The sequence below is a fragment of the Leptodactylus fuscus genome, chromosome 4, assembly GCF_031893055.1.
Source record: "Leptodactylus fuscus isolate aLepFus1 chromosome 4, aLepFus1.hap2, whole genome shotgun sequence".
Lineage (NCBI taxonomy): Eukaryota > Metazoa > Chordata > Amphibia > Anura > Leptodactylidae > Leptodactylus > Leptodactylus fuscus.
Window position 1 is genome coordinate 177,217,454 of NC_134268.1, and position 17,368 is coordinate 177,234,821.

The window sequence follows — 17,368 nt, forward strand, 5'->3', positions numbered from 1 at the left end:
GAGTTGTGCAGTTTTTCATTTTAATGAGAAGCCTTGCAAACTGGTAAAAGTCACATGAGTGGATTTGATGGAAGGTCTGATGGAGCGGTCCATCCACTAACAGTTTTGAGCATCCGGAGGCTGCTATAACAGATGTTCTATGTGGGAGCGTAGTACAGTATTACCGCGTACTGCACATGTGCTGGATTTTGCCACAGTGGCTGGGAGAGGTGGTAGACTCCCTTTAATACATTTTGTAATACACTTTAGAACTAAATGTTGTCTCATTTCAGTAAAATCCTGCGCTTCTTTAGTATTTTCCTTTTCTCTCTGAGAGCTGAAATGTATAAACTACTTACACATGAGCCTGTCCCTTCATATACCTTGTGTAAGACAGACTGGAAGAAGGACATAAACTTAGGACAATGATTCCTATCATATCATATGGTGTCATATGAAAGAAGTATTGTTTCCAGTTGAAAACACAATTGGGAGCAGCTGTAGCCATGAGCTTTCCTGCATTTTACAAGAATCCTCCTATCCATACCTTTAGAGAAAGCAGTGTACACATGTCAATAAAGAGACAATGCAAAGAAGTGCAGGAAGTTACATATAGGAGCTTGGTTCTAGCCTGGGTCTGACCCTCAGATAATGTGCTCCAAACCAGCTCCCAACTCCAGAGTCGTTCCACCCCTTCCCTCCTCTCCTGATCTCACCGGTCATAACTTTGCAATGGGGGTTGGCTGGCAAAAATAATGCCACAAAGTGGTGTCTTTGTTTTTTTTCCTATATTTCGTTTTGTTAAAGAAAACCGGGACAATCTCTGGTTTGTCCCACGAGCAGAATGACTACACGTTGTCCAGGATAGATGGAATAACCTAAGGAAGGGACTGAAAAGTGTGAGACTCACCTGACAACCGCGCATTTCTTTAGAATAGACACCTGTCTGTGTTTTAATGAGGATTTTTAGGTTGGTGACGTAACTCATCACAAAAATAGGTCCTCGAACTTTTATTGCTGGTCTCCACCTGCTTATTGAGGCCATCTGCCCCGTACGTCTGGAAGCTTGTGGATGTATTCCAACAGACCTAATTAGCGAGTAAAGATCCCTCGCTCTTTCATTGAGCGTTTTGGTGGTAGACATCAATGTTCCTTTTCAGTCGAAGCAGAAAGGAACTCCCCGCTGAGCTTTTGAAGGGTACTAGGCATTCTTGTTACTTTGGACCGTGACTTCCACACAGTTACTTACTTGGCATAAAAGTGTGAAGGCATTGCCATCCTTTCCCCACAATAAAATGTTTTCCAGGACTCTCTTTTTACAAGTGCATACCTATTTTATGATGGAGTGCCCAGGCTGTTAACAAAGAGAAAATGCACAGTTTTTTTTGTTTATTTCCCCCTTGTTTCTTTGCATGCTTTTAAAGCAATCCCTGTCATTTTATCTGCCAAACCAAATACCTCTGCGAATTCCGTGTAATAATGTATATAGTTAAGTACCAGGATATTTGTAGAGAAGGTGAAAGACTGCTCAATTCTGTGACTCCAGGTAAAAGTGTGTGTGTGTGGCCTGTGTACACAAGACTTGATAAGTGTATAAAGGTGTGTCTCGCCTTAGAACATTGTTGGAATAGTTATGATTATACATAATTCATTTATTTTATTGAATATCTTGTCAATAACTATATCTGGCCGTCCAGTTTGACATGGGATTTTATGATTATTTACAGTGATGGAGGATTGTTTGGATACCTTTATTGGTCTGGCTCAGACCTCTGGGTGCCCTACTGATTCTCAGAATGAACTAGCCATAGCACAGATTTAGTATATAGTTTACCCTTCAAAGTGATTCTTCTAGCCACCCACCTGTGCATGGATCATTAGCCGGCTCCATTCACTTGTAGGGTAAGTTCACACTGGGTTTTTTGGTCAGGATATTGAGGCTGTATTCGCCTCAAAATCCTGACCAAAAAGAGGCGAGATGCTCCTTCTTCAGGCCACTTCGCCTCGTGATTCGGAGAGGAATGCGCGATTGGATGCCAATGCAGTGCATCGGGATTCAGTCGCAGCTGCCCGTATTTTGGATTGGTCCAAATTACCTCGTGTGAACTTACCCGTATAGGGCTGTACTGCAGTTCTTTGCACCTCAGTTGGCTGGAGCAGAGGTAATCCGTGAAGGAGATTGACCACCACTTACTGTCAGAGGTTGCGGTAACCTCTCAATGTTTCCAGTCCATACACCGCAGCAGTGGCTCCTGGAACTGGCCTCCATTACCGAGATACTTATTTATTTCACAATATGCAAATGAGCAGATTAGAGCACCAAGGGCGGCTCGATTGCTCCAAACTGTTGTGCCCTACGCTTCTCCAATACCCTGTCATGTTCATCAGGTTAGATTTTTGTGTATATCTCTGGCTCTCTCACTGAAAGTAAGGAGGGTGCAAAGGGCAGATTACTGCAGTTTGGAGCACCATAACAGCCCTTATTGCTCCAGACTGCACATTTGCATATTGTAAAATAAATCAATATCTCGGCAATGGAGGCATGAATTTTTATGTGGATAAGGGTGAGCCTGACCCATTAAACCCTGCTGGTTTAATATTCTTCATCCTGGTGACACTCCCTTTACAGGTTGTCATAGAGTTTTGCCATGGCGTGCCTGTGGTTACCTGCTGCACCACTGACTGGCAGCTGTGCCCTGTAAAATATTGTTTAATGATGAATTACACTTTGTGAATAGCTTCTCATTTGGTCATATTCTCTGGTCCTCTCTTATTTTGGAATGTAGCGATTAATAAAGTAACCTATTTTTTTTCTTCTCAATTAGATTGTAGATTCGCCGTCTGATGTCGCTGATAAGGCCGATAGAATTATTACCATGCTGCCATCTAGCTTGAATGCAATTGAGGTCTACACAGGAGCCAATGGGATCTTGAAGTATGTTTGTTTTTGTTTTTTTTTCCTTCCTGATTTGACTAATGTCCTTCCATTTATGTAATGTATGTGATGCTGCTCTGTAGTGTATGTAATGTAACCCATGCAAATCAGCAATGCAAATACAATTTGCCGGTCATTAGGAGTCAGTGTTAGCTTGCATTGGGTACCCAAATTTACATTGTGTAGTATAGAATTCCAGTGTACAGTGCTCGAGATTATATTCCAGTAGACTATGTTCTGCACCTTGGTTTGTTCAGCAACATGATTTCAAAATATTGTCTATACCTTAAAGTGGTTTTCCTGACTAATGCAGTAAGCCTTAGCATAGGGAGGGCAGATGTGTCCACTGCATCCCCTATTGCTACACTGCTGATTGTCTGAGGCCCCAAGGATCGGAAATGCTGCGATATGGTGGAAACGCCACAGGAAAAATCGTGGCATTTTACAGTAATTGCAAAGTGGATGGGATTCATGCGAATCTCATGCCCACGCTGCGGTAAAAACCGCAACGCGGACATGCTGCGATTTCCAAAACTCCGTAAAACTCTGCGAACTTTCTGTTTAAAGCACTGCCAGGGCTTTGCCTTGAAGGGGTTATTCAGTTTGTAGTATTGGTGGCCTATCCTTATTATCGCCAATCGGCAGTAGATCAGTGGGTGTTCCATACTCCGGAACCCTGCTGATCACCTGCACTGAGACTGTGTGTTGTGGGAGCTGAGCTGCTCACTTGCTGTACAAACTGTATTGGCTAATGTAGGTGCTGCAGTACCCACACTGGCCATTTCAGACCCCCACAGATCTAATATGAGAAAAAGGAAAACCCCTTTAATAACGTCATTCATTTGGCTTTTTGTAATTTGGGAAGTCTCTTAAAAGAAATGAGCAAAAAACAAACCATTTTAAGTCTTCTACTCAAAGCGAAATACAACTAAAGACGACCCTTTGTAGAAAAGTAAATTATACATAATAATTTATTGGTTACCATTAACCTCCCAAAGGACAGGGCATGATGTTCCCCTCAATATAGCTGTATGAAGATATGGTTTGTTTTGTTTGTTTTTGTAGGACCAGTCATACTTTTCAATGGCATCATTTCATGGTACATATAGATTAAGTAGCTTTTAAGTTAAGTTTATTCCATAATTAGTACAAATGCAGCAATACTAAATGGGTTTTAGGCTATTTATATGTTTTAGTACCGCTGCTCAATAAAAAACGTGCTATGGGGTAAAAAAGTCATTTTTGTGTTGTTACATTGCTGGTATACTTTTATTTTTCTGTTTTTGTGTGAGGATATAATAGTGCACATTTTGGGACATAGAAGTAGTTTTTGTTTTTTATCCCCCATCTTATATTCACATGTACTATTTATGTATACCAAGTTATTTATAACTGGAGGTATGCTTGAATCTGGTATGGTATACTTACTTGAATCTTTTTTTTTTTTTTTTTTTTTTTTAACCATAGGAAAGTAAAAAAAGGATCTTTATTGATTGACTCAAGCACCATTGATCCAGCAGTCTCAAAAGAATTGGCAAAAGCTGTTGAAAAAATGGGAGCAGTGTTCATGGACGCACCAGTGTCTGGTGGTAAGTGTTTGCATACAGACTTTTTTCCACAGTAATTTCATGCCTAGGGGAATTTTAAAACTCTTTTCACTATATGCTGTTACTTACCAGTGACTTAAAAGCAATGTAAACCAGTTAAAGTGTGTATGTATGTATGTATGTATGTATGTATGTATGTATGTATGTATGTATGTATGTATAATTTCAGCTTCGTTCCTGCACTGCAGCTCCCATCACCGCCAGACTACTTGTACACAGATGGGTTGCAGCAATGTCACCATTGCAGCCCCTCTATATACAAACAAATCAGCACTGATGGGAGCTACAACTTAGGAACAAAGCTGAGGACAGAAGTGAGAATTTTTATTTATTTTTGTTTACACCCTCCCCTTCTGCCCACATACACCTTCCCTTTATTATGTATGATTGATATTAAATAGTACCTGTCACCTCTCCTGATATGCCTGCTGTAGCAAATCTTTCCTCCTGAATTAATAATCCCATAATATTTCTTTCTTTGAACATTCTTTTTTTGTTCCTATACTATTTCTCTTTAAATCTTTTGATAAGTTGACATCTAAGGTTCTCTCGTCCATGTGTTTGCCAGATTTACCAGCCTGAATATGATCCCAGAAGACAAGATCATAGCATTATGGTCTATCTATGATGCTAGGAGTCCTTGTCTTCATGCAAAATACTGTGCTGTACTGGTATCACTATGGGACAGTATTTTGCAGGGACTCCTAGTATCATAGACCGCTATAGTACTAGGAGTCCATATCGTCTGCTGGTTCATCTAGCGTAGACGTGTACTGAGTTTCAAGGACTGGCCGTAGCCATGTGAAAGTGACCTAAGAGTTATCATTTCTCTTGTCAAAGGGGCATGTCCCCATACACCTGGACACTCACAACTAAATGTAAACGGTGAGGATGTGCAGTGACATTCACTCACCCCCCTCCCCAACTTCTACTGTCTGTCTATTGTCAGTCATGACCTTCTAGTATGAATCGCAGAGGATCGACACAGCACAAGGTTATAAGTAATGCAGAATTGTCATGTTATGAGGAATACGATCCTCTCTGAAAACATTCATGTTTAGTCCTGCTCATTCTAAAAATGCTCAATTGCCAGAAGTCGTTATAACACATCAGGAAAAAAACTACACTGGCAACTTTATCATTTTTTTTTTTTTTTTTTTTTTCCCTTAAATCGTGTGTGTGTGTGTGTGTGTGTGTGTGTGTGTGTGTGTGTGTGTGTGTGTGTTTTTTGTTTTTTCAAATGTTCAGCAGCTTTTACATTAATAAACTAGAATTATGAATGCAATTCCTTTTCTTTTATCTCCCATAGCTAGAAGCAAACTTCAAAGTTAGGCTGGTTGCAGAACTAAAACCATGGGTGGCACAGGTGGATGTCCCCCATTTTGCTGCCTGTGCAAAGGGCTGTGCTTTCATGGCTCCTTTCATTAAATGAATAGGAGCCACTGAAATCAGGGCTGCAAAATAGTACAGGAATAGGACCTGTTCTAGTTTTTGCGGTCTGGACTGTCGGCCCGCACACGGTCATGTATACGGGCCCATTGAAATGAATGGGTCAGTGTGCTCTCCGGGAAATGCATGGATGGCACACTGAACACAGACAGGATGCAGACGACCGTGGCCAAGGGTCCACCCTGTAAGTGTATTACTGCACCATGCCAGAGCAATGTATTTAGTGTTGGGTAAGAGATCACATTTTTCTCTGTGATATCAGTATAAAATCTTGGTCTATCCCTATTGGTTTGAACAATGCAGCTCAAAATACCCTGGTGTGAATGAGCCCTAATTCCTCTTGGTTTGCTAGAGTATTAGATAACCTGTAATGATTGTACAACCCCTTTAAAGAGGACCTTTCATGGTGTGGGGCACAGGCAGTTCTATATACTGCTGGAAAGCTGACTTTCCCGATCTGTGCCCCGGGTAAAGAGCTTTCGGTGCCGGTGCCGTAGCTCTTTACAGTCAGAAGAGCGTTTTTGACACTCTGTCAGGAACGTCCTTCTCCACAGCAGTGCCTCTAGCGCTGTACAGTGTGAGCGGGGAGGAACGCCTCCTCCCTCTGCTCACAGTGCTCGTCCATAGATGAGTATTATCAGGAGGGGAGGGCGGCATTCTACCCCGCTCACACTGTACAGCGCTATAGGGGCTGCTGTGGAGAAGGACGTTCCTGACAGACTGTCAGGAACGCCCTTCTGACTGACTGTAAAGAGCTACGGTACCGGGACCGATAGCTCTTTACCCGGGGCACAGATCGGGAAAGATGACAGTGCGCTGAATTCAGCACACTGTTGGCTTTCCAGCAGTATATAGAACTGCCTGTGCTCCAAACCATGAAAGGTCCTCTTTAAAGGGAACCTGTCATCTAAGAAAATATTTCTAAATTTCACATATCACTCACAAAAAATTATATTCCACTGGTTGTACACATTACAACTTTCAGTCCAAAATAAATGCTTTTGGGTGCCCCTGAATTCGTATAGGCAGTACTGAAGTCTCTTAGATTTCACTCGTCTGCTATACTGGCCTGCTAGCTCAATTCAAGAGCAGAAGGTCATGGTTCCTTTGCCAATCATGGCTGAACCTTGCTTATCCTCCTCCCTTTTTTATGCCAGTTACTTCTAAGGGTCCATTCACATGGAGGAAAATGGTGTGGAATTTCAGCCCTGAAAAAAAAAGCCTCCCATTGACTTCAATGGGTTCCTTTTTCTACTAGCAGAAAAAGGAACCCATTGAAGTCAATGGGAGGCTTTCTTTTTTCTTTTTTTTTTTTTTTCCAGCGCTGAGATTCCACACCAAATTCCTCACCATGTTCCTCCACGTGAATGGACCCTTATTATCACACCTAGAGTGTGAGTAGACTGCCTCACTGTAACCTCATGGTGAGAAAGGACTTGGAAGGGCTATCGTGAAGCTTCTCATAGTACTGTGCCCATAAGAGGGTCATTTCACACTAAAGGTATGTTTACTTTGCACAACTTTTTTTTTTTAATACAGCATTAATAATTTCACAGGCAAACATTGCAGGTTATTCAGTAAGTAATAATACATATCTTTACATATACCACTTCATTTTGTTTTTCTTGTCCTTTTTGAACATTTTTCTGGTTTTGTCTTTTTTTTCTGTCTGTCAGATTTTTATTTTTTTTTTGTTAATGTTCAGGTTTTCCTGTAGATTTCATAATAGGTAAAAGGCAATAAATAAAATGCCTGAAATACTCTGTGCCCCAAAAATACTCTGTGCCCCAGAATTTTGAACAACTTCACCCAGTTGCACTATGAAAAAATGGTGAAGGTTAAAGCTGTACAACCTAGATTTTTTATTTATTTTCTTATTTTAAAAAGTGTATAGTAAGACTTAACGTGATCCAAATACATAATCTTACAATTGGCATAGAATGATGACTGTAAAGAGATGCATAAAGCTGGCAATATATAGTAGATGTGAAGTGGACAAAGCTGCCTGTTTTTCCACGACTAGTGTACCCTGTAATATATATTTATGGAAGTCTTTTGACTCTTCTTCCATTGGCAAATTTTGGGGGAGATCAGGATTGGGCTTTTGGATTTTACCATGTTATTTCTGTTTGTTCTCAGGTAAGTTAGCCACCGTCATAGAGATGTATGGGGAGATCAGGAGACATAGCTGTGGTTGAACAAGTCTTCTGTCAATAGCAGTCTGTTTCCTTGGCCTAACTTAAATAAATATAAAAATAATCTATTATTTTTGAAAGCCTTATTACTTTCCAGCTTTTTACATAAAACGGAAAACTTTAGCACAGTACTGTAAATTAAAGACTTTGCTGGGTTTACCCATTACTTTGTCCTCTAACGCTGGGTTCACACCAGCGTTCGGCAGTCCATTCTCAAGTTTCCTGCATGCAGAAGACGGAAACCTGTCATGCCGAGTCCGGCCGTGAGCGCCGCTCTCCGGCGAAACCGTTTTTTTTTTTTTTAAACCGGACACAGAGAACTGCATGTCTGACTCTGTCTGTTTTAAAAAATAAAAAATGAATGGATGTTACTCCTGGGCGCAGATGTGAACGAGCCCTAAGAACTGCATGCTTTTTTTATAAAACTATAAAGGATTTTTTTTTTTTTTTTTTTTTCCATGTCCAAATGGGAGTTTTCACACAGGTTGGTTTATGACTCTCTAATCTGTAAGGGTGTATTGCTATACACTGGGCAGGTCAGCTGAGCTGCTCCTATTGCTTGAATAGGATTGGTACTGCATGCACTCCCTGTCCAATAGCAGCTTCTAGCATCCGGGGGTGCTGGAGCAGCTGATCTGTGTGGGGTCCGGGTTTTGGGTCATCGTAGATCACATCAGAATGAAAAATCAATTTGGGACCAGAAAACTAATTTCAAAATCTAATATGCCATGTATAGTAAAATGTGCTGCTCATTACAGCAATGACAACAAGCCTGCACTTATTAAATAACAAGTACGGTATAAACCCAGCCTAATATTTCAGTATACACAAGTGTGAAATGTATCCTATGGGATGGAAACCATTCAGAGCGGCAGTGCATCATTGACATCTGGTAGATATCGGCTAGTGCCTTCGTCCATATTACAGTAAAGTTGTTACTAATGTCATGTTCTCACTTATGTTTCCCATGTGTCAAAAGCAAAAAGTAATACAAATATCAGGTTTAATGCAGGATTTTCTCCAAATAGAGTACAGCGCTTTACTATGCACTCTGAGGCACATAACGTGTGTGCACTTCTTTTATTGACTGGTAGTACGTTTTATGGCTCTGGAATAGCAGGTACTATATACTACCGAAAAATAGATAAACCATAAACTGGCCAAGAGTGTGGGGAAAGAATTCACTAGATAAGTTGTTTAAACGGAGCTCGTGCCATGGATAATGCCGTCCTGTCTGCAGGTAGTATGTTATAGAGCAGGAGGAGCTGAGCAGATTGATGTGCTGGTTTGTTCGAAAAGGGTTAGTATAACCTGTCATATCTCTGCTCTCTCTATGTTGAAAAGTCAAGGAGGCGGTCCTATCAGTTATTGATAGCGTGCCTGTCATGACTGTGCATACAAAGATAGCTGTCAATCATATACCGATCTGCTCTATAACCTGCTACATATTGGACTGCATTTGCCATATGACTGGCTCCCTTGAAGTTGTGCAGAATGCTGTTTTGGGCTGTTTTATGATTCCATCCATCTATAATCTCTGCGGCCATATTGCTCTTCTTCCAATGTTTGTAGTGTACATTTATATTTTACTTTCTCCACAACTGATCTCTTTAACTATTAATACTATGGGTGAAAAAGACTTGCACCATTCTACAAATGATCATTTACAGTAGTAAAGTGGAGCCCAGTATCTTATCGGTGTGGCTACGTGGGAACCCCAAATACAACCACATCTAGAGTAATGTATGACTTTACATTAAATTGAGCCTGCCACACTGAAAATGGAGCATAATCTGCAGGCAGCATGTTACACGAGAGGCTGACCCTTAGTAAACATCTGTGTTTGGGGAGTCCGCATGGGGACCCCCTGAACGCACTAGCGTGCAGTGAACGCACACGAACTCCCTAGACTATAATGGGATCCATGTGCTTTCCATGCGCTAACCACATGAATCATGCAGTCATGAAAGTAGATCACGATAGGTGGAGCTACTTAGTGACTGACCGCTATCTCCGTGTAAACACTTATACAGGGAGTCTGTCAATCACTGGGTAGGACCGCTCAGAATGAGCAGAGATCTAAATGGTACAAGCTATACTAATTCTTGTTCCACTGTTGTATACTGCTCAGCTCCTCCTGCTCTATAACATGCTGCCTGCAGATTCAGGATGACTGTCTGAATTGAGGTCATTGCCGCCCCCCCCCCCCTTTTCGTATTAATATCAATTTGTATATCCCTAGGGTTTATTTGGGTTTTATTCCGTGTTTTGTTAGATTTTTGTACACCTTTTTGTACATTTTGTTACTCTGCAAAAAGAAATGTTTGAAAGGAAAAAAGTATGCAGGTGGAAAAGTGTATTATATACAGACAAAAAAAGAGTTATATATAATAATGATAAAGTCCTATCTGAAAAGACATTTATAATTGTGTGCAAACTGTGTACGGTAACATGGAAAATATCTTGAACCTTCAAGCAACAAAAGTAGATCTATCTATTAAATGAGATCTTTATATTATAATTTTCCATTTATTTTTTACTGATCTTTTTAGTTACTGCTCAGTGAGGACGCAGCTGTTTTTGGATCTGACGGAAATGTTAATTAGTGAGAGGCTGCAAACAATTAATAACTCATTTTCGTGTATCTTTAATCTCCCCTAATGAAGCTCATTAGCCTGCTAAGCCGGTGTCTCAGTCCCTTTTATATCATTTTCGGCCTACCCTTTAATCTGCTGGCGGTAATCTTTGCCCATTTGTGACCCAAAGAGATAAGGATGAGTTTATATTTCTATTTCTGCCACTAAGTGAGGGGAAAACACAAAAGGCAATAAATATTCTTGACCAGAACCATTAAATTGAAAAGCTGGGATTTCTCCTGGTCTTGACTTGAAGCTGTTTGTTTATCAGCTGGCGCCTAGTCTGGAGCTGAGAGCTCAAGATTTCTATCTGCTTCAGAACTTTGGAGAATTTCGCAAGGCACTTTCATTTTAACTTTAAGGTAACTTGAGTTTATAGCTTTGGCTTTAAAGATTACTAATGATTTACTCATTTCCTTGCCATTTAACCGAAGTGGACTTTTTTCCCAGGAAGGGATCTGTGTTTATTTAGGGCTTTTGTCTGCGGAGGGATTAAAAGGCGGCCCACCTACATCGTGAACTTGATGGCAATAAAAACTCACCAAAACACACCATAAAAACATTCTTACCATGGCATTAATTATACAGTGTTGAACTGCTAAGAACCATGTTTCATTCATACCTTCACTATTGCAGGGGAATTAAAAAAAAAAAAAAAAAAAAATTCTGCTTCAGATGTCATAATTTTTCCAAATTTTTGAAAGATAGTTATTTTGTTCTACATGTATAGAAATAATTGATCGTTTATCCTGACCCTATTGACCTCATTCCTTTAAAATACCAAAGATCAATAGGACCCTGTAGAGATAGAGAGATATATATAATTGTGTACTGTATATAACATGTTTGTGTTGACTGATGTAGTACGTATGCAGATTCTGCAGGTGTGTGGTGTATATGCTGTGTGCGTATATGTAGACCAATAAATAGGTTAGAAATGGTGAAATAAAAGATACAGATGTAGCAGCATTGACCCAAAATTCTGCACTTGGTTAAATTGCTGTCACACCATTGTTTTCATGGTCTTCTGTGATAAGATATGAAGTCATTGGAAAACCTTTTTCAGTGACTTTTCATGATGCTGCAGCAGTTCAACCAATTGCAGAAGTTTGGGCTAACTCTGCTACATTTGTATATCCTAAGACATCACCTATATACTAGTGTATATGACAGGTTTTCACGTTGCGCACAATAGTTTAGATGAACTGTTTCAAGGATTCCTATAAAGTATAGGCGTATATAGATCGATAGTTAGATAAATAGATCGCTCTAGACTCCTATATAAATCAGTGTGTAATTTCTAGTGTTAGGATGTTTAATGCTTTGGCATTTTATATCCATTTTTATAGCAATATTGGCAAGAAGAATGTACTATCAGTGATATAGAATCTGCTTCCTCCTTTCTAGAAATATACCTACATCTATAGACATCAAATCCGTGTCTGATAGTGAGCTGATCAGCAGCTGAGCCAATATGTAAAACCTAGAAGACACACGCCGTGTTTTATGTTACACCACAAGATGGCAATACATTCTAACCTCCTCAGGGCAGTAAATAGATGGCAGTAGATCAGATAGTTGCATAACTATTCAGGTGCTCATTATTAATGGGATTGCAGATTAAAATCTAACGTTTTAACTATTTTTTTTCAACCTCTTTCTGTTTATCTTCTTTACATACTAGACTGAGATTAATATATTATATTAATACTAGACTGGAAGAATAGATTTTTAAAAATGGATTTGAACCATTTAACCATTAATTTTATATTTTTGATTTTGTATTAATTATATCTAAATTATTATTTTTACATAGCTACAAAGCGTTGCGATAAAACAAAAACCCCATAACAATGTATGAGTACACTTGTAATTTAGGTTATAGTTGTAGCATAAACAATTGAGAAATAATAATAATAATAATAATAATTAACTTTATTTTATTTATGATAGGAATATCTAAATGTTTAGTGTTTTTTTTTTTTTTTGTTTTGTTTCTTTTTGTATGTGAAACTGTGTTGTGTGTATCTATCTATCTATATGTAATATATATAGTCTGTAATAAATTTAGAGTTATTGTATATTTATAATGAAGCACCCCTAAAAGAATGGAGAAAAAAAAAAATTTGTATCTCCCATGTGATCTTTTAGTCCAACTCCTCGGGACCTATGTCAACCTGTCTCAAGGAGTTGGACTGAAATGTTGCATCAGTGACATTTAAGCTGTAATGTCACCATTTTTGGAGGGCTGCCACTTTCTCTTTATTGGAGGCTCCCATCCAGAGCACAGGGGATTTACACCCAATGATCTCTAAGGTGTTGCTGTTCTCCCTTTTTTAACATTACTTGATACGTATCACACACACTTGAGAGAGAAAATAATGCGAGATGCTACAAAAAAAAAAAAAAAAAAAAAAAGGAAAAAAAAGTCAATGTAACGGCTGCAGCTACTTACAATATGCATCACAGGGTAATCAATCTTAATAAAGTTGTTCTGTATCTTCCATGTGTGAATGGGCCATCTATCAGCATTAGTTATACAATTGTTGGGTTCCAATATGATCCCAATCCCTCCCCTCTTCAGTTTGACGTAAATAAGAAAATCGTGCTCATCTCGAAAATCTCTAAATTGCCTTTACACTGGCAAATGGGATATGTTACCGAGTCATAAACTGATATATTTTATACACTGGATAATCATTAGCAGGTTATGTGTAGATTTTACACAGCCGCAGGATATTATTTTATACTGCTTTCTGAGATTTGAGTCTATCTGTATGGATTTGGGAAGTGTTCAGTAGTGATTGGTGTAGAAGTATCTTATGCTTTTTGGGGGGTTTTCACATAATTTTTGACATTCTATCTTGAAATTGAGTCACACCTAGTAAAGTGCTAACCGTTTTGCTTCTTCACATTTGTACAATGCTGTAATCTTGCTTATTAGAGACACAAATCCTCAAAGGTAAGTATTCACACCACTAGTAGCTGGATATACATATATAAACTATGTGTGTGTGTGTGTGTGTGTGTGTGTGTGTGTATATATATATATATATATATATATATATATATTAGCTGGTACCCGCGACTTTGTCTGCGGTGATTGTAGAAGTGGGTATATACAGGCGCGGGTAAGGTTCTCGTACTGTGTATAAGGTATGGGATATAAAATGTAACTGTGTATCTTGTTGTTGCTGTAATTCTGAGAGCACATGAGACTTTTGTGTTGAATGTAATTTGTATTTCAGCCGCTATACGGTGTTGGTATAAACTGTACATAGTGACTTTGGGACAGAGGTATTTCAGGTTAATATACTTTGATATACGACATTGTATGATTTGTTATTTTCCGCCAGTACATGTAAGTTTTGGGCACAGGATACTCTTGAGTAAGCAACATAAAGTCTGGCCCTGTGCATGACAGTTTAGTAACTCCATGTGCCTCTTATTAATAGCAATTAACCCCATCATGTCCCTCACATTAACCCCAGTGTAAGAGTTACTGATAGAGATGAGCGAGTACTGTTGGGATCAGCCGATCCGAACAGCACGCTCGCATAGAAATGAATGGACGTAGCCGGCACGCGGGGGGTTAAGCACATCGGCTACGTCCAAGCGGAAGTACCAGGTGCATCCATTCATTTCTATGGAGCGTGCTGTTCAGATCGGCTGATCCCAACAGTACTCGCTCATCTCTAGTTACTGATATGTGAGAGACTTGGAGGTAATAATTAAGTATCTTCATTACTGAGGTCTGTTATTAGTACCTCCATATGTCTCACATATTAGTAACCTTTATATGGGGCACACAGGGGTTAATATGAGGGACATGATGGGGGTTATTCCTATTAATGTGAGGCACATGGAGTTACTAACACTAAACTAATAACCCCATGCCTGACATTAATGAGAATAGGAAGTAAAGGAAGGGAGCTGTGTGTTTCTTACGTTCAGTTTGCTAGCAGCTTCGGCAGGAGCTATCACTATAGCAGGCAGAGACTTGAGCGACTAAGCTCCACCCCCTGGGTTTCCTGCACATCTCGCAAAGGGGAATGTCCTTATGCCTCAGCTCTAGCAGAGACTTTATTTAACTCTTGCAGGTCTTGTGCTGCTGGCGTGCCAGTGAAATATGGCAGGAGTGCCACTCTTGGCACGTGTGCCAGGGGTTGCTGACCTCTACTATAGGGGGTAATATGAATTTTGTGGCTTGCTACGGTCCAAAGTGTGTGAGATTGCAGAGATAGTGATGTGAGTTTGGGGAAAAACGTATGTGCGCTATTGTGACAAAAAGTAGCCTATTGCGCAATCGAGTGTAGGGACTATGTTTGTGGAAAATTTCAGCCAAATCGGTGGAGCGGTTTTTGCGTGATTGACCGCCAAAGATCCGAACATCCAAAGGGTCCTGGGAAAAACGTATGTGCGCTATTGTGACGAAAAGTAACCTATTGCGCAATCGAGTGTAGGGACTATGTTTGTGGAAAATTTCAGCCAAATCGGTGGAGCGGTTTTTGCGTGATTGACTGCCAAACATCCGAACATCCAGAGGGTCCTGGGAAAAACGTATGTGCGCTATTGTGACGAAAAGTAGCCTATTGCGCAATCGAGTGTAGTGACTATGTTTGTGGAAAATTTCAGCCAAATCGGTCAAGCGGGTTTTGCGTGATTGACTAACAAACATCCGAACACACAAACCCACAAACATCCAAACTCACAAACTTTCACATTTATAATATTAATAGGATATATATATATATATATATATATATATATATATATATATATATATATATATATATATATATAATATATATATATATATATATGCACCTGTTCTAACAAATTCCATATTTCAAAGCTTTGAGTAGAGGGCTTTACTTTTCACCTTTTTAGGATCTAACCTTGCTGGTAATTCCATACTATTGTAACATTAAAAGACTTCATATTTTATATACTTTTAATGTAAGACCTAAAACTCACAGAACACTTCTGAGTTCTGAAATATATGTAATAAGTTAAGATATAAAACACCATTTCCTAATCCTGGCATCCACTTTATTGGAAATTCTATCTTGATGTAATTTGCTATTGCTATATACAGTAGGTTTCTGCTTTTCATATTTCATTAAACTTTTTTTTCCCCTTATCTTCATAAAAATGATAGGGCTATATAAATATTGAAATAAAAAGATTTAGCAATAGTAATAAAGCCTTAGGCTTCTTGCATGGTGACTGTACAGAGGCACACACAGTTCTTACGGTTTTCCACTGTATTTCACTTTATCGTGCCTTTGTGCAGCATCGTATTATGAAGGTATTCTGTAGCAGCAATGCTCCTATGGGAGGATATCTTTGTAAAAAAAAGAAGACATTGAATGAAGCATGGCATTGATTTTTCTTTCTCTTGGATTTTATATATATCAGAGTGAGGGGGGGAAAATGTAGTGACATGTAAGGCATACAGAGTTTTTCTTAGTAGGTTTTATTTATTTTGCTTTAGCCTATTTTCTAATAGCTAATTCTAATAAGTTATTTGTTATGATGAGGAAGTGTTTGATAAGATCAGGATAATGTTTGGAATCCTAAAATCGCTAGATATTAACCACATAAAAAGTTATCTGTATACTTGGAGAATGGCGTTTCCGCAACCTCAGCATTTTTCTGTAGAGAGAATGGTTGCATGGTTATTGCTAGGTGTCCACAAAATTATACCTAAACTTGCTAAGCTAAATTTGCCAGAATTTTGGCTTAAAGGTAAATGTTTGTGCTGTATATATAGGCACACTTACTAATATACATATAGGCCCCCAGTTGTGCCTTTGAAAATTTGTAATATAACTTTTCAGAGGAAAGTGCGTCTGTATCCTGTTATTAGATTCTGTCCTGCCTGCTAAACTGCTCAGTTTACAGATCTGTCTTCAGTGCGAAGTAGAACTCTTGCACAAGGATCAGGTTGCATAGGGATGTATGGGGAAGGAGGAAGTGGAGTCTAGAGAGTGAGAAGCAAGCAGAGAAATGGGCTGGTAGAGTAAGACTTCTTTCTTTTTAGAGTAGTCCTTAGCAAGACTAAGACATTGTCTAGTGGCTGTGCTTGGTATTGCAGCTCAACCCATTGAATTTGATTGGGACATGTTGCACCGCAGGCATGTGACCAATGGACATGATGATATCACTGGTCTGTGCAGTGGAGCTCAATATCATAGCCTCAGACAACCCCTTTAAGCAAACATAGAGACAGGTGTCCTATGTAAATTTGCTTTGGTGTATTTCCTCATATACACCTTGACATTCTGCAAGATGCCTGTGTTTGCTGGAAGTTTACTTTTGTTGAATTGTTTAAGCCTCTACGGGGAACAAAACATGTATTGGAACAACCTTTTAATAAAATGTATTTGTATACAGAATTCTACACTGTCTACCAATAAGTATTTGGCACCCATGCAAATGAGGATATCTGCGGTTGTGATGTGCATCACGCCTTCCGCCGTTAAATCGGAAACGGCATTGGCATTAGTTGCGTGCAAGATGCCATGAATGCTGAGTTGTCCGATTTAGAGAAAGTAATTGTGG

The 17,368-nt window shown here is 39.3% G+C and overlaps 1 protein-coding gene across 1 annotated transcript in view; it reads left to right on the forward strand.

Annotated features, from left to right (window-relative positions):
- The window catches only part of HIBADH (3-hydroxyisobutyrate dehydrogenase), a 109,864-nt gene that overhangs the window by 9,045 nt on the left and 83,451 nt on the right, over positions 1-17,368 (forward strand). The window contains exons 3-4 of the mRNA XM_075271462.1: positions 2,805-2,914; positions 4,382-4,503. Coding sequence (XP_075127563.1) covers positions 2,805-2,914; positions 4,382-4,503 — 232 coding nt within the window. The remainder of the gene's footprint in view (positions 1-2,804; positions 2,915-4,381; positions 4,504-17,368) is intronic.